Source organism: Capra hircus, chromosome 17 (assembly GCF_001704415.2).
Source record: "Capra hircus breed San Clemente chromosome 17, ASM170441v1, whole genome shotgun sequence".
NCBI lineage: Eukaryota > Metazoa > Chordata > Mammalia > Artiodactyla > Bovidae > Capra > Capra hircus.
This window is the reverse complement of record NC_030824.1, coordinates 60,580,165-60,598,465: the sequence shown is the minus strand read 5'-3', so window position 1 is coordinate 60,598,465 and position 18,301 is coordinate 60,580,165. Positions and strand designations below refer to the sequence as shown.

At 45.0% G+C, this 18,301-nt stretch overlaps 1 protein-coding gene across 2 annotated transcripts in view; it reads right to left on the bottom strand.

The window, feature by feature from the left end:
* ARHGAP10 (Rho GTPase activating protein 10) overlaps window positions 1-18,301 on the bottom strand; it is a 381,488-nt gene that overhangs the window by 272,951 nt on the left and 90,236 nt on the right. For both annotated transcript variants that reach the window (XR_001919411.1, XM_018061589.1), the window contains exons 2-3: window positions 14,647-14,742; window positions 14,512-14,573 (exon numbers count right to left, since the gene is read on the bottom strand). Coding sequence is in view for 1 of the 2 variants with exons in the window: in XM_018061589.1 (XP_017917078.1) it covers window positions 14,512-14,573; window positions 14,647-14,742 (158 nt within the window). In the remaining variant the exon portion in view is untranslated. The remainder of the gene's footprint in view (window positions 1-14,511; window positions 14,574-14,646; window positions 14,743-18,301) is intronic.

The following is an 18,301-nucleotide window of genomic DNA, read 5'->3' as shown; positions in this document are numbered from 1 at the left end:
GAACTCTGCCCAGCTCATAATTGCATTCAAAGGTGTTTGTTTTACGAAGCGGGAGTCTCTCACAAAATTATATAATATAAAGAACAGCATTTCTGGATCAATTGCCTGCTGCTGGTGATAAAGTCGCCATGAATGCCCAAGCTGAGTTTCCCATATGTGTTAAGGGAAACACTGACTGAAACCGCTCAGCCTGGCCAAGCACCATAGTGACCATTTGCAACAGGAGTTCCTGGTAAGGAACGTGGAACTAACAAGCCCCCACCAACTGGAAGAGTTCAGGAAAGGTAAAAAGACACAGGAGATGCCAGTCCACACGTCCTCCCAGAATCCTCCTCTTTGGAACCCATCTTGCCTGAGTGATCAGTCAGAATGATTGACCGGAGACAACTTGGAAACTAACCCCATCACTAAAAACCCCAAAACTGGGAGCCACGTGGCAGAGCCATCCTTCTGGGTTCCTTGACCCTGCTGCTCTCCACCCAGGCGCCCCTTGCCAATAAAGTCTCTTGCTTTGCCAGTATGGGTGTCTTGAATAATTCACTTCTGAGTGTTAAACAAGAACCCATTCTCAGGTCCTGGAGGGGGCCCCCCTTCTTGCAACATATGGACACATTCTCTCTCCTTCAGAACAGGGTTAGACCAGGTCCTCTAAAAAGCAGACACCAAGACTGGATTAGAAGGACAAGGTATTTGAGAAATGTCTATGAGAGAAAAAGGGGGAGGAGCCAGGGGAGGCCGGAAGTCATTAGATGTCCATGAAGGTCTGGCCCCAGGGAAAGGAGACAAGGAAGGAAGGAACGTGGGGCGGGTGCCCGTGGGGTTAGACTGCAGTGCAGTTCTAGAGAAGGTTCGACTAGGCCATCAGGGACTGCTCGAGCCCTGGCTGCCTGCCAGAGGACTCCAGTCCCCAGGAACGAGCCTGCTTTCGTACCTCTGCTCTGCTCATTCACAGGCTGGGGGCAGATGTGGGAACCGTGGTCTCCACACTAATGCAGCGATGGAACCTCGCAGCAATGAGGCCCAGTGGTGATTCCACTTCCTGCAACAGGAGATCAAGTCTGCTTCTGCTCCCAATTCCATATTCCTTCCACTTCTCCCCTGGGCCTCTAACAGTCCCCACCACAACGGTACTACTGTGTTTCATTAAATCTAACAAGCCACTAAAACGAAGACACTCCATATTTTCCTATACTATTAAAAGAAATGCTGCCAGTAACATCATTCACTATCAACTCTAAGAACTTTTATATTTACTGAAAATGACCTTTGGAAGTCAAATATATTTTTATCATACATCTTTTTTTTTTTTTTTGATGTGGCTCATTTTTAAAGTCTCTGTTCAGTTGTTGTAATATTGCTTCTGTTTTATGTTTTTGTGTTTTTGGCCGTGAGGCATATGGGATCTTAGTTCCCCAACCAAGGGTCGAACCTGCACATTCTACATGGAAGTCTTAAGCATTGAACCACAGGGAAGACCCTCATGTTCCCTTCTTGGGCGTACATTTTTAAAACAACAATAGGTAGAATATATCACACATATTTCTAAAGCTTCTTCAGAGTCTAACTCTTCTTAGTCAGTTTCAGCTCAGTCACCAATATCTGGTTTTCCCCACGTATGTGTTTTCCTTCTGTGCCATCAAGAGTCCCACAGCTGAATCATTTCTTTAAAGAATGCTCCATTGTGGTACTCGGCTTTTCTTTCAAAATGATAGCACCCGATCTTTAGGTAATAATACTGGCACTTCCCTGACCCACCCAGAAGGCCTCAATGGTGTTCCAACCACCCGCAGAATTTATCTCTCTTCCTTCAGTGGTCCTTAAGTGGTCTGTTGACTAAATAGTGAGAGGTTACCATTGTCCAAACAGGCCAGGTAACAACCAAATTCATGCTTCTTCCTGACCGCTGCCTGGGGAGGGGCAGCAGATGTAAGAACACATACATCTGACCCATATTCAAAGGTGGAGGTGGGGGTATTCAATCTCATGAGGAGCTAAAGGCAAGGAATACTGTCACTGGACTACCAGAAGATAGGATAAAGATTCTCTTTGTATCTCTGTCACCAACTTACTTTGTGATCTAAGTCAAATCATTCCATGGAATTCTCCAGGCAAGAATACTGGAGTGGGTTGCCATTCCCTTCTCCAGGGGAATCTTTCTGACTCAGGGATCGAACCTGAGTCTGCGGCATCGCAGGCGGATTCTTAACCGTCGGAGCCACCAGGAAGCCCAAGTCAAATCATTCCACCTCTTCCAGTTCCTGTTCCTTTCGTTTTTTGTAATGATGGGATAACACCCAAGTTTCCCCTAAGCTCTCCCTCATCTCTGTTTTAGGAGCCAAAGCCATACTGCTGAAGTGCTACACAACAGGACCTGAATCAAAGTCTTTGCCTCAGGAAACTGTGGCCGCAGCTGAACGGATTCCCACTAATGTGGATGAGACGGCTGACTGAGCAGGCTGGTTACATTCTGGTCCTGCTGGGGGAGAATGTGTGTAGCGAGTGTGTGTGTCTGTGTGTGTCTGTGGGAGGCGGGGGCAAGTGGAAAGGTCCAGGCCTGCTTTTTACTCCTTCACATCAGTACTAAGTGGTTCATCCCAAGAGCTGGCTGATTCCTCAGAAGCAGAGGAGAAGCCCAAGCAGCTGAAATTCAGGAACCACAAGTTTCAAGGGAAGTAGCATCTGACGATGACAGGGCTGCAAGGCCACAGATGACCCTGAGTCACCAGCAGTGAGAACACTGAGTCAGGAGGCCAGGCCTCACGCGAGAGGGCCAGGGAGCAGCCCAGGCCACCCACCGGGGATGTCCACACACAAGTCGCAGGGGTGGTATCAGAATGGTTCAAGCGCATTACATTTATTGTACACTTTGTTTCTGTTTTGATTATGACATCAGCTCCACCTCAGATCAGCAGCATTAGATCCGGAAGTTGGGGACCCCAGCTCTATAGGATTCTAGGTCAGAAAAAAATCCAACTCTCAAAAGGTGCATTCCTGAAGAACAAGGTTCACCATGACATCTGCGTGTGGCTGAATTATAGCGGATTTCCCAGAAAAACAGTGTTGTCAAGTTGTAAAGGTCAGTTATGAGAAAAATTCTTCATAAATATAGATCACTGACAGTTTTTACACTGAACTGAGAAAAGTTTTCATAAATAAGTTGAAGGCAGATTCTTTCCCACCTGAATTGTGCCTGCCAAGGGATTCATTTATCTGTAACAGAACTAATTAAATTAGGTTTAATATACTGTATAAAATATAAATAGATGACATGAAAGGCAGTATTTCTAATGGCATGTAATGTCTTTACAGGAATTCGGAAACAATTACTAAACACAAACTAAAGAACACTGTAAATTCCTAGCAGCAAAGGGACTTTCCTGGTGGTCCAGTGGTTAAGAATCCACCTTGCACTACAGGAGACTTGAGTTAGATCCCTGCTCAGGGAGCTAGATCCCACATGCCGAGGGGCAACCAAGCCCCTGCACCACAACTACGAGGCCCACGTGCCTCAACAGGAGATTCCACAAGACGCAACAGAGATCTCGCGTGCTGCAACTAAGACCTGATGCAAATAAATAAATATGTAAAATTTCTAACAGCAGAAATCCGCTCCACTAAAGCAAACTAGATATAGTCCAAAATACTTTGGAAATGACAAGTTAAAACTTAGGGTCATAAAGACTACTGTAACCTCCTGAGAGGCACAAAGTCACCAAAAAGCAATTCACAGTGGCTCCAGCTTTCAGACTGTGGTGCTGGAGAAGACTCTGGAGAGTCCCATGGACAGCAAGGAGATCAAACCAGTTAATCATAAAGGAAATCAGCCCTAAATATTCATTGGAAGGGCTGATGCTGAAACTCCAATACTTTGGCCACCTGATGTGAAGAGCCGGCTCACTGGAAAAGACCCTGATGCGGAGAAAGATCAAAGACAAGAGGAGAAGGGGGTGACAGAGGGTGAGATGGTTGGATGGCACCACTGACTCAGTGGACATAAGTTTGAGCAAGCTGCAGGAGATAGTGAAGGGCAGGGAAGCCTGGCTTGCTGCAGTTCACAGGGTCACAAAGAGTGGGACACAACTGAGAGACTCAACAACAGCAGAAACTTTCAGATAGATCCAGCTCCCAGACTAAGAAGGCCAGTGGAGATTTCTCGAGCACCCCAAGCCAGTGGTGCAGAGGTAGAAATGCCACACAACAACCTGGAGGGGTTATTAAAACACAGCCTGCTGTGCCCCACCCCAGAGTTCCTGACTCAGTAGGTCTGGAGAGGCGCCGAGAAGTCTGCGTTTCCAGCAAGTTCCCAGTTCCACCACTGGTCCAGGCACCCCGCCTGGAGAAGCACCACCTAAAGTGGTAGTAAAGACAGAATGTCACGGAAATTTCTCCCAGTGGTAAACGATACTTAGTTCACGTTAACACGCATGGGCTTCACTAGTGGTTCAATCAGTAAAGAGTCTGCCTGCAACGCGGAAGACCCAGGTTTGATTCCTGGCTCAGGATGATCTCCTGGAGAAGGAAATGGCAACCCACTCTAGTATTCTTGCCTGGAAAACTCCATGGACAGAGGAGCCTGACGGGCTGCAGCCGGTGGGGTCACAGAGAATCAGACACGACTGAGTGACCAACGCACACACAACCCACATATATTGTTTTAATAACACCATGAAGCATTTTTGAAACTTTAAAATTGTCACTGAAAGTTTGAAACAAAAATCAGGGTCAAAACCCCCAAAAGATACAGAAATCACATAAGCAAATGCTTCCAGAAGATCCTTGAGACAATATAAGAATGATGAGAAAGGAGTGAAGCATGTCAGAATGAGTTGAGGAAACACCCATCGTGCCTTGCCTGGAAGCATCCAAACTGCTGGGTTAGACAAAAAGTCCACTGGGTCTGTAAGAGTGTACAGAAAAACCCAAACTAACTTTTTGGCCAACCCAATATTAACTAAAGTCTTCAGGACTCAACCTAGTGCTTTCTTTATCAGGACATAAGCTCAGGGTCCATCACCCAGCAAGTGTTTCCTGGCCCAGTGTGTTCACAAAAGTAAAATCCATGGTGGGGAAAAACATGCCAAAGAAAAAACAGAAAGGAAGAGGTCTCAAAAGCCTGAAGATTCTGTGCACACACAGACAGCTCAAGAGGGAGAAGGATGCAACTGAGGGACAAGATGCCCGCCTACGTCTGGACACCATTGGGCAAGCTCTCGCTTCTCTCTCCAGACACACCCGCCTCCCCCAAGCTTCCCTGCACCTCTGGGCCTCGTGCAACTGCCCTGATGTACCAGAACTCCCAGATACTCAGCAGCACTGAAAAATCCCCGATTTACAGCAACGGACAAAAATTAAAAAGGCAGGATGACAGGACTCACATGGAGAAGTAAATACAACATGAAGGGCCTTCAAAAGAACATCATCAACACAACAGCACTATTTTAAACGTCCCTAAATTCCTGGCCAGCTGCCCACTGCAGATAAGTACGGCATGTCCTGCCCCGCCAGGGAGAGCATGTCCGGAATTCTGGCAGGGGAACACCACACAGGACTTCTCTCAGGGGATATGTACGGAAGTGACACAGGCATCCCGTGGACTTGGCTCTCCACCTCAACAGTTGGCAATGTGATCAGGAAAAAACTACTCACTTGGAAACGCTGTCCTGAAAAAGGGCAATATTGGCCTTTTCAAGGACACGGCACATCCGTTCATAGAAATTTGATTTTCACGCATGGAGGGAACCACTGACTTCCTAGACCGGCATTCTCTCCACTTTCTGACACTTCATTTTAACAGCTACAGAGCTGGACACCATTGGTGGGGGGAGGATATGCAAACACAGCTTCCCTCTTCTCCACATTCAATCCATTTTCCCTGAAGGAAGAAACTGTGGATTTCCCTGCTGGTCCAATGGCTAATACTCTGCGTTCCCAATGCAGCGCGCCCGGGTTCAATCCCTGGTCAGGGAACCAGATCCCACATGCTGCAACTAAAGATCCCATATGACACAACTGAGACCCCGAGCAGCCAAATGAGTAAATGTGAAAAAAAAAAGAAAAGAAGCGAAACGAAACCGGGGCTTCATTTCCATCTTTCATTCCCCGGCTAACTCCAATATATCAACTCAGATCAGAAACAACGTCTCTAAAGTGCCTTCCCCGAATTCCTCAGTAACTTTCCACAATGCACACATTAGGCGATCTCCCCAGTGCAGCACTAACCACTCAAGGCTCAGAACTACGCCTTTGTCTTGATGGCCCTTGACAGAGAGTGTTTGCCGAACTACATACATGTATCCAGCCCACTGAGGCATACATGAGGCATGCCATCATACACACCTGGCACCTCAAAAGAGAGAAGCATGTGTTCCTGATGGCTCAGCGCCCAGGCTCATGTCTTTATCCCTTAAAGCCCCGAAACATATTTTAACATTTATTTAGGAGATGGGAAGCTTTTTAAAAAATATGTGGTACCAGTCTTTGCCTTCTAAAACACAGATTATATTAATGACTTAATTGTAAATATATAAGTATTATCCTGTACCATCATTTAATTTAGGACTTCAGGAAATACTCATCACTGTTTTAAAAATTGAAGGACAATTGGTTTACGCTGTTAATTTCTGCTAAACAGAAAAGTAATTCAGTTATACATACATATTCTTTTTCATATTCTTTTCCATTATGGTTTATCTCAGGATATTGAATATAGTTCCTGTGCTACAGAGTAGGATCTTGTTGTTTAAGCAGTCTATATGTAAGAGTTTGCATCTGCTAATCCCAAACTCCCAGCCTATCCCTCCCCCCACTCCCCTCAGCAACCACAAGCCTGATGTCCATGAGTCTGCTTCTGTTTCACACACAGGTTCATTGGTGCCCTGTTTTAGACTTCACACATCAGTGATATCATACGGTATTTGTCTCTTTCTGACTTACTTCACTTAGCATGATACCCTCTATTTCCATCCATGTTGCCACAAACGGCATTATTTTGTTCTTCTTTATGGCTGAGTAACATTCCAGTGTATGGAAGGGGGGTGGTATCTACACACCACATCTTCTTTATCCATTCATCCATCAGTGGACATTTAGGTTGCTTCCATGTCCTGCCCACTGCAAACAGTGCTGTGTGAATATACAGGTTCATATATCTTTCTGAATCATAGTTCTGTCCAGATGTGTGCTCAAGAGTCGGATCTCCAGATCATATGGTAACTCTATCTTTATTCCTTTGAGGAACCATCATATTGCTCTCCATACTGGCTGCACCATTTTACATCCTCACCAGCCATGCAGGACGGTTCCTTTTTCTCTGCACCCTCTCCAACATTCATTTGTAGATATTCTGATGATGGCCATTCTGCTCAGAATGAGATGTTGCCTCGCTGCAGTTTTGATTTGCCTTTCTCCAATAATTACTGACATGGAGCATCTTTTCACATATCTACTGACTAATCACTTTTAAAGATTACGTGACATGAAGATTTTGCTAAACTCTTAGAACCAATTTCAGAGTATCTCTACCTCTATTTCACAGCTGCCATTTTCCATGCTCTTTTTCTTAAATATGTGACTTTTAACATGCTGCTGTTTTGTAACAATTTTAAGAAAAACAAGAGTTTTCCAAAGTTCTCAGAAAATACTAGCATCCATTTTAGCTCCTGAAAAAACTTCCTTGTCACTGTGCTTGCGGGTATGAGTTTGTTAAACTATGCAAAGAACCCCACCCCCAAGTCTCTAGCCCACAAACTCCGGTTCAAACACAACTTCTTTCATAAAGCCCTTCCCAGGAAGCACAGGCTCCGCTACTCGCCTCTCCAGGCAACCACACCCTGTACTTCTGTTTAGCACTTACTATAACAAATTTTAATTCACTTTTTACCAGTTACTCAAGACCACATTGGACACTTGTTGAGGCACCTCTCTTTTCTTACTCAAAAGTTTCAGGCTGGATTCTGGTAAAGCATCAAAGATGTTTTGTTGACTAAGTGATCAAAGGTTATGTAACAAAAGTAGCCACAATAATGCCATGTGATGTTCATGGTTTAAAAACAAGCAATCACTGACTATAAAGTTAGAAAGAAACACCAAATAATGTCAACATGGGTTAAATGCCATTTTTTAACACTCATCATTATTCATTTTATTATTATAACTCACTGATAACTCAGGTAGTAGTGCTATTAACAAATGGAACAATATCAGGAATTCAAGTCAAGAGGGAAAGAGACAAAGAAAAATCTATATATTAAATGGACTTAGAAACTTATCAATCAAATGCAGTGTCTTTGGATCCAGATTCCAACAAATCCAACTGTTATGGGAAGGAGGTAACAGAAGAGACAAAAATGCAAATACTCAGGGCCGTATTTACATTTTCCCATGATACTCATGGGTAAAAATGAATATGGCCTAATTTTTTGTAACCTCAAAGAACTACTGTTTATTTTTAGGTGTGACAAGGATTCAGTTCAGTTCAGTCGCTGAGTCGTGTCCAACTCTTTGCGACTCCACGAACCGCAGCACGCCAGGCCTCCCTGTCCATCACCAACTCCCGGAGTTCACCCAAACCCATGTCCATTGAGTCGGTGATGCCATCCAACCATCTCATCCTCTGTCATCCACTTTTCCTCCTGTCCTCAATCTTTCCCAGTATCAGGGTCTTTTCAAATGAGTCAACTCTTCGCATGAGGTGGCCAAAGTACTGGAGTTTCAGCTTCAACATCAGTCCCTCCAATGAACACCCAGGACTGATCTTTAGGATGGACTGGTTGGATCTCCTTGCAGTCCAAGGGACTCTCAAGAGTCTTCTCCAACACCACAGTTCAAAAGCATCAGTTCTTCGATGCTCAGCTTTCTTCACAGTCCAACTCTCACATCCATACATGACCACAGGAAAAACCATAGCCTTGACTAGATGGACCTTCGTTGACAAAGCAATGTCTCTGCTTTTTAATATGCTGTCTAGATTGATCATAACTTTCCTTCCAAGGAGTAAGCGTCTTTTAATTTCATGGCTAAAATCACCATCTGCAGTGATTTTTGAGCCCCAAAAAATAAAGTCAGCCACTGTTTCCCCATCTATTTACCATGAAGTGATGGGACCAGATGCCATGATCTTCGTTTTCTGAATGTTGAGCTTTAAGCCAACTTTTTCACTCTCCTCTTTCACTTTCATCAAGAGGCTCTTTAGTTCTTCTTCACTTTCTGCCATAAGAATGGTGTCATCTGCATATCTGAGGTTATTGATATTTCTCCTGCCAATCTTGATTCCAGCTTGTGCTTCCTCCAGCCCAGCGTTTCTCATGATGTACTCTGCATATAAGTTAAATAAGCAGGGTGACAATATACAGCCTTGACGTACTCCTTTTCCTATTTGGAACCAGTCTGTTGTTTCATGTCCAGTTCTAACTCTTGCTTCCTGACCTGCATACAGGTTTCTCAAGAGACAGGTCAGGTGGTCTGGTATTCCCATCTCTCTCAGAATTTTCCACAGTTTATTGTGATCCACACAGTCAAAGGCTTTGGCATAGTCAATAAAGCAGAAATAGATGTTTTTCTCGAACTCTCTTGCTGTTTTGATGATCCAGCAGATGTTGGCAATTTGATCTCTTGTTCCTCTGCCTTTTCTAAAACCAGTTTGTTCATATGGAAGTTCACGGTTCACGTATTGCTGAAGCCTGGCTTGGAGAATTTTAAGCATCACTTTACTAGTGTATGAGATGAGTGCAATTCTGCAGTAGTTTGAACATTCTTCGGCATTGCCTTTCTCTGGGACTGGAATGAAAACTGACCTTTTCCAGTCCTATGGCCACTGCTGAGTTTTCCAAATTTGCTGACATATTGAGCACAGCACTTTCACAGCATCCTCTTTCAGGATTTGAAATAGCTCAACTGGAATTCCATCATCTCCACTAGCTTTGTTCGCAGTGATGCTTCCTAAGGCCCACTGGACTTCACATTCTAGGATGTCTGGCTCTAGGTGAGTGATCACACCATCGTGATCATCTGGGTCGTGAAGATCTTTTTCGTACAGTTCTTCTGTGTATTCTTGCCACCTCTTCTTAATATCTTCTGCTTCTGTCAGGTCCATACCATTTCTGTCCTTTATTGAGCCCATCTTTGACAAGGATATTGTAGTTCAAAAGAGCATTCTCTTTGAGAGTTATGACAAAACAATATAATACTGGACTCTCTGTCAAAATAATGGGGTGGGGTGGTGAGGAGTTCAGGAGAAACAGGACTGCCTGTGCGGCAGTGCCCACTGAAGGCGAGCACTGAGGATGCGTAGTTTAATTCTATTTCTCCGTCTGCACGTGCTCACAATTTTCCAAACTAAACAGTTTAGACACTGACTTTAGGGAAGCACTAGGTGTCCGCTGCACTCCCTGGTCGGTGGCGGCCGCCCTCCACTGCTTTCTGGCTCTGGTTTGTCTCCTGCCGTCTGGGAGCTGCCGTCCCCACACAGGGGCTGTGACATGCTGTCCCATTCCTTTCTGAGGCTCATGGCCTCACACAGACACCATCCCGTTCTTACTTCTACCCTGCACTGGAAACCCAGCCCTGTCATCTTCATTCTGCCTGAGACAGAGGCCCAATCAACCCCCGGCACCGCTGAAGATTCAATCAACAGGTCAGCTTTCCAACAGCTCTGAGATCCACACTTTTCTTTATCAGACAGCCTGGAGCCAAGACCACATTCCAGCCAATTCGTCTCAAGGCACAGAAACCAGAGATACCGTTGTCCCTCAGAATCCAGTGGCGACTGTTCAAGGATTGCCACGGACACCAAAATCCAAGGATGCTGAAGTCCCTTACATAAAAATGGCATAATACTTGCATATAACCTATACGTATCCTCCTATATACTTTAAATCATCTGTAGATGACTTGCAATACATAATAAAAGCAGACAGACCTTAGAGGTTCAATTTTAGAAAACTGGAATTGCAGGCTCAATTCCAGATAACTGTAATAACGCAAATGTTGCAAGAAAGCAAGTCACACGTATTTTGTGATTTTCCAGTAGACACAGCTGTTTTTAATATGAAGGGAAAGTGTTAGTTGCTCAGTCATGTACAACGCTTTGTGACCCCATGGACTGTAGCCCACCAGGCTCCTCCATCCATGGGATTCTCCAGGCAAGAATACTTGGGCAGGTTGCCATTTCCTTCTCCAGGAATCTTCCCAGCCCAGGGATCAAACCTGGGTCATCCACATTATAGGCAGATTCTTTACCATCTGAGCCACCAGTTCACTGAGTGTGCAATAGCATTATATCTTTAAAAAGCAATATACATACCTTAATTTAGAAATACTTTACTGCTATAAAATGCTAACCATCATCTGAGCCGTCAGTGAGTCATGATCTCTTTGCCACAGTGCCATCAAAGATCACTGATCACAGACGGCCACAACACATGTATTAACAGTGAAAAAGTTTGAACTTTAACAACTATCAAAATGAGACCGAGTCGAAAAGGGAGCAAATGTCATTGGGAAGATGGCACCTAAAGACTTGCTTAACTTAAGGTCGCCACAAACCTGCAATAAAAACACAATATCTGAAAAGCACAATAAGGCCTAATGAACATACTATGTAAATAGTTGTGACTACGATGTATAGTATATGATAGACAAAGAGTTTCAGCATGTAGAAAATGCAAGTTTTACTTTTTGGAACTTGCCGGAATTTTTTTTCAAATACTTTTGATCTGCCAAGGCAAACTCCACGAATACAGAGCACCAGCTACAGAATATCACCCTGTGTTTCTGTAGAGTTAAACTCCAGCACCGTTCTGCCTAAACATCTCCTCCCCCGGGTACCAAGATGCCATCATAGTTCTCCACTGCAAAGATTTCCTTCCCACGCCACTCTAGAGGTAACAGTGCCCCGACCCGCTCCCTGGCTCCTTGCCCTTCTCAATTGTGTTTTTCTTTTCTTTCCTTTTTTTTTCTTTGGCCTCATCAGGTGGCTTGTGGGCTCTTAGTTCCCAGACCAGGAATTGAACCCAGGCTCTCAGCAGTGAGAGCAGAGTTCTAAACACTGGACTGCCAGGTAATTCCCTCAGTTTTATTTTGTAGCTTACTGCTACTTGACAGCAAGTTTGTCTATCACCTCTCCTTTCCAAACTATAACCTCCCTGAGGGCAGGGACTTTGTGCGCTCAGATTCTCTAGAGTAACTGAAGCATAAAAGCAGATCAAAGACACATGCAGAATGCTCAGGAAAATAGGACTAAAGGTCAAAGAGGGTTGAGAACAAAACACTGATACTGTTAACATTAACTAAGAACGTGCGCTTTCCCCACCCACACGCCCACACCCACTTCATGCCCTAACAGGGTGATTTCATGGCACTCTGACATTTAGACTGTTCTAAAGAGCTGAAGAATCAGTGACTACAGGGGCATATTAATAATAGCTGAATATGTCAGTTTGTACCAGAAAAGAACCCAGTGCAAGCACAGTACCTTCACGTGCCCGCTTCAGTATTTACAACAGACACAACTCATCTCAGAATTTAGGGTGCAGTGTGAATGACGCTACACCCTTTAGAGGCCATGGGTATTGGTTATTTTAAGTAAAATATCAGTGCTTTCTACTGATATTTTACTACTATACTATTAGTAGATAAAATAGACTAATAAGGACCCCCTGTAGAGCAAGCACCAGAAACTCTACTCAACACTCTATAATGGCCTATACGGGAGAAGAATCTTAAAAAGAGTAGATGTATTTGTGTATGTATAACTGATTGACTTTGATGTACACTTGAAATTAATACCATATTGTAAATTAACTATACACCAATAAAAAATTTTTAATTAAAAATAGGTTTTAAAAATAAACAACATTTGGTTGTGCAACTTGGGGTAAAAACAATCAGCGCCTTGCTCCTCCTTCTCCTACTACAATCCTACCAGCTAGAAATCCCGACCAGAAGCTGGCCTTGTGACAGCAACATCTAGGAAGCGGGCAGGCGGATCAGAGCGTCTGGTTCTAGCCCAACCTAACTCTGGCCCTCAGCTGCCACGTGATCCTGGGCAAGGCACTGCACCTGTTTCCGCATCTGTGAATCCGGGGGCAATCACAGGGTCTATATCACAAGGCTGATATGAGAATTAAAGGGCTGAGTAACAGGTACACAGCCTAGACCAGCACCAGGCACAGGGTGAGGGTCAATTCTCTCAGCTGTCACGTTCAGGAGTATGACCACCACAGCCGAACTCTCTCAAACACTTACGTGTGCACGCTCAGTCACATCTGACTCTTTACAACCCCCAGGACTGGAGCCCACCAGGCTCCTCTGTCCATGGGATTCTCTAGGCAAGAATACTGGAGTGGGTTGCCACTTCCTCCTCCAGCTTATACACTTAGACTTTAACACAATTCTAGGAAGTACTCATTCTCGAGAACACAGAAAAAATAGACTGTCTTTTTTTTTTAAGGCCTGAAAAACCTGGTGACAGTACAGTGTATCATAATCCAATGGGGATTCTGCTGTAAATCTCTGTTGAGTGAATGAATGTCAGGAGACAAATACAAGTTTTTAAGAAATGTTGGTAAATACTATTCAACGCGCTCAGAATTCATGTGAAATGAGATCATGCACACAGTTCACTCAGCAGAGCCCTGGGCACAAGGAGGGCACTCCACGGAGGGGGGCTATTACTACTCCTGTTGGGATAGTGTATTTCAAGGCAAAGTGGGATTTTAAAGTCTTGCAAGCTCAAGTTCTCTTCCTCTGCACACAGCCTAGAAACCCACGGAATGAGGCAAGTTCCAACACTGCCCGGCTATCCCTCTGCCTCTCCATAAGTTGTCCTTTTTGTTGGTTTTTTTTTTTTTTTTTTTTAATTGCACTGGCTCTTTGTTGCTGCCCATGAGTTTTCTCTAGCTGGGGTGAGTAGGGGCCACTCTCTAGTTGCAGCGTGTGGGTTTCTCGTTGCAGTGGTTTCTCTTGTTGCAGCACACAGGGTCTAGGGTACACAAGCTCAGTAGTTGTGGTGTGGGCTTAGCAGTTGCAGCTCAAAGGCTTAGATGCCCCGAGACACGTGGGATCTTAGCTCCCAGACCAGGGACCAAAGCCATGTGCCCTGCATTAGCAGATGGATTCTTAACCACCAAACTGGCAGGGAAGTCCTTCCGTCAGTTTCCTGCTTTTGTCTTCGTGATATGTTAAGATGATTCTTCCTGAGACCTGATTTCAATGCAACTGCTCCAGGGCTAACAAAAATCTAGGAAGTGTTGATACAGTTCAAAACACCCTTTTACAGATGAAGACACAGGGCTTTGGTTGAGAGGTTCAGAAACTTGTCCAAGATCTCACCATGAGCAGCACCACTGCGGAACTAGAAGTCCAGGCTCCCCAAACCTCACCCAGGCTTGTTTGCATTACCAGGTTCTACTCATCCGCAGATATATGCACCAAAACCTCCTCCAGAACCAGCTTCTACACTCAGATGTCCCCCCATTTAAAGACGGATGTGTCCATGAACACCCCACCACTCACCATGATCTCCCTCTGCTCTTCCAGATTCTTCAAAAAATTAGAAAATTCACGCAAGGAAGCATCTGTAAGGAGAAAGGCATCATTATTTTGTGGCCAAAGCAAAGGAAAGCCAACGAAAACCTCATCTTTACGCACCTATGCAGCGTTCATCGTCAGTCTCTGCATCTCCGATAAACTCAAATTTGAAGTCTCTGAGGGAGTGTGCGAACTTCCGCTGGGCTGCCGAGAGACCTGGAAAGACAGATGGAGTGACCACGGGCGTCCTTGCTTCCAGTCGAGGTTTAGCATGAACTGATTCCTCCCCAGATGCCAGAGCTGTGGAGCTCTCCTCCACATGAGCTGTGATGAGACACAACCCAGCTCCTCGGCCAAGGGGCCCGGCATCCCACCTGGGCACTCCCTGGGAGTTTGTCTGCTATGTTCTAGGATGGAGCAGTTGCTGGAGAAATATCTATATTGCTCCCAAAAGCACTCTCCCGATCTCTGCTCACTCAGGTCAGAAGGTGGGCCAATTCAAGTTCCAGCTATCATGAGGGGCACATTACATGTGACAGCGTCTCCCGAGGCTTGGGATATCCACATAGGTGCCGAGATTTCCAGTATAAACATCCCAAAGCCCAGTCAGCCCATCAGACGCCCTGAACTGATGCTCCAGCTCTGGCTGGAGAAACCCAGAGGATTCAAAGAGCTTTCAAAGCAAACGGCAGCAGCGAGGTAAGCCAAAGGCCAAGCTTAAATGGCAGAAAAAATTCATTCTCCAAAAGACCTATAGGGCCGCATCTATTTTTTCTTTTTAAATTGATGATTCATAGAAAATAGTGGAAAATTCTACTTCTGTAGCAAGCTAACAGTTATGTTACAGGCCACACGCCATGCTACAGGATACGTATTTCCTGCACCTCACTCAATACTCAAAATAAAGGTTATCCCCATTTTACCATGGAGATGTTAGCACTAAGGTCACACAGCTACTACAACAGCAAAGGTCTGACTGCTTCCAAAGTCATTTGTATAAAACCCATGCCCCTGCCAGGGTGCAATCCTGTTTCTAAAGCACTTTAACAGCTGCTGCTCCCTGACGCCTGCACCCTGTACGGCTCCTGGCTCACTGCAATGAATACTGATAGACTGGGTTAAAGTAAACCTTCCTGTCAAGCAAACAGAAAAGCTGAAAACGCAAAACACCAGTCCCTAACTGTTGATCAGAGCACTTACACAAAAAATGAATACGGACAAGAAATGGAAGCACTGGGCATGAGCGCTGAGGGCTGGTTTTAATAAGACGGTGTAAGATGGTAGCAGCAAAAAGCTTCTCTTTTTTAGTCATCGTATTATAGCTAACACGCAAGGAGTGAAAGAAAAAATTTCTGATTTTTACATTGGAAAAAAAACTTTCTAACCCACTCTTTACCTCCACTCATTAAGCACAATGGTTCCCCAATGCCCTCCTTGACAAGCTGCTGCTGCTCACTTCTTAAACTTCCTAAGAACCCTCACCAGTTCTTCCAGCCGCTCTCATGATCTGGTTGCTCATTTTTTTTCTGGTGGCGCTGAGTCCTCACTGTGGCACGTGGGCTTTCTCTAGCGGTGGTTCACGGGCTTAGCTGCCCAGTGGTATGTGGAATCTTCTAAGACCAGGGACGGAACCCGTGTCCCCTGCGTTGGCAGGTGGATCCTTAACCACCGGACCACCAGAGAAGGCCTCTTAATTTCTTTGTAACAGATTCTATTTTAAGGCAGTTTCAGGTTGACAGCAAATTGTGGAGAAGGTAGAAGGTTTTCCCTAGAACCCCTGCCCTGATATGCATAGCTTCCCTCATTGTCAACAGCCTCCACTGTCACAGATTCAGAAACCTCATTCTTCCAAAGCTAAACCAGAAACCTTTCAGAAGGTGACACAGGATGGTAACTTCTTACCCTTGGAGTACAGCACAAAAGCACAACCGTCATGTAAAACATGATGGGCTGCAAGCATGGTCCCCTTCTCCAGCCCTCCTTTGCAGGAGGCTTCTCTTGTCAATGGGACTCTTCAGCTCCTTTGCCAACAGGGAGAGTTCTATCCTGCCCCCTGAATCTGGGCTGGTCTTGTGCCCAGAAGAATGTGATGAAAGCGGCACTGCTAATTCAGAACCTTAGCTTTAGAACTTTGCACATCCCTGCTCCAGTCCATGGAAAGCCTATGGCCGCCATGTGATCAAGCCCCAGCTAGCCTCCTGAATGGTAAAAGATGTGTGGCCCAGGCCCCCCACTTATTGCCCCATCGGTCAGACATCCCACCCATAGAAGCAGAGCTTCCCGCCTTAAAGGAGGCAGCCCAGACGAGATCACACTGCCCAATGGGCAGAGTCCAAACTGAAATAAAGACGGCTGCTTAGGCCACTAGACAGGGCGGTGATTAGTTACTAAATAATAAATAGACTAATATAGAAAGGTTAATGAAATTTGACTGTATTAAAATTTTAAAGACATTAAAGAGCAAAGAAAAAGCACACGCCACAAAGGTACAAACAGCAGCTATGAATCACTGAGGAAGGCAAGTCCCGTAACAAGTTGGGCAAAACAACTGAATAGGCCCTTTGCAAAACGAAACGAAGGAAATCCAAATGGCCCAAAACCACATGAAAAGGTGCTCGAACTCATTAGTGCTTACAAAAGTGAAAAGAAAACCTCAACATAGCTCAGTACACTCATCAGATTGGCAAAAAGCCGTAAGTCTGGAAACCTCAAGAGTTGGTGTATGCGGAGCAACAAAAATTTTCACTTACTGCCAGTAAGGGTGAGAATGGGTAAGTGGTGGCGGTGATTTAGTCGCTAAGTCGTGTCCAGCTCTTTGTGACCCCATCGACTGCAGCCCGCCAGGCTCCTCTGTCCATGGGATTTCCCAGGCAAGGATACTGGAGTGGGTTGCCATTTCCTTCTCCAGGGGATCTTCCTGACCCAGGGATAGAATACACATCTCCTGCTGGGCAGGCAGATTCTTTATCACTGAGCCACCTGGGAGGCCCAAAAATTGATATAATCACCTTTCAAGCACTCTGGCATTATCTAACAAGTTTGATGAGAACCTACAACCTAAAGCTGTCCTTCCAGGTAAATCCCTAAGATAAACTTTAGCAGACATGCACTTACAGATGTATACTTTCTACAACATACATTCACACATCGACACAGGCTAATCTCACAACGTGGAGAGAAAGAAGGAAGTCCCGAAAGAATCCACAGTATGGCTGTTTCACAAAAAGTTCAAAGCAAGCTCCACGAAACCCTATGCTTAGGTTGCACACACAGGTCACAAAATTACAGAACAATTAAGAACGGTAAGTGAATCATTCTCGCAAAAGTCACACGACGTTCACCACCTGGGACGAGGGCAGAGGATGTAACAGACCGCTACGAGGGGATTCAAAGGTTATTTTACTTCATAACCTAGTGGGCAGTCTGTGGATATTTGCTTCCTCATTCTTCTTTAAAGCATACACCTGGCTCCCATATTTCTGTATTTCCACCAAAATTTCACAACTAAACAATAAAAATGTTTAAATCATAAAAATGTAAAGCCTGGGGATTTCCCTGGTATTCCAGTGGTTAAGCTCTGCGCTTCAACGGCAGGGGGGCACACGGGTTTGATCCCTGGTCAGGGAACTAATATGCCACATGCCAAGGGGCATGATAAAAAATAGTAAAGGTATATATCTTCTAAAAAAAATATAAACCCTGGCTATAGAGGCCCCTCCAGAGTTAATCCAGGCAGACATATGATTATTCCCTAGGACTGGCCGTGCCAGCCTGT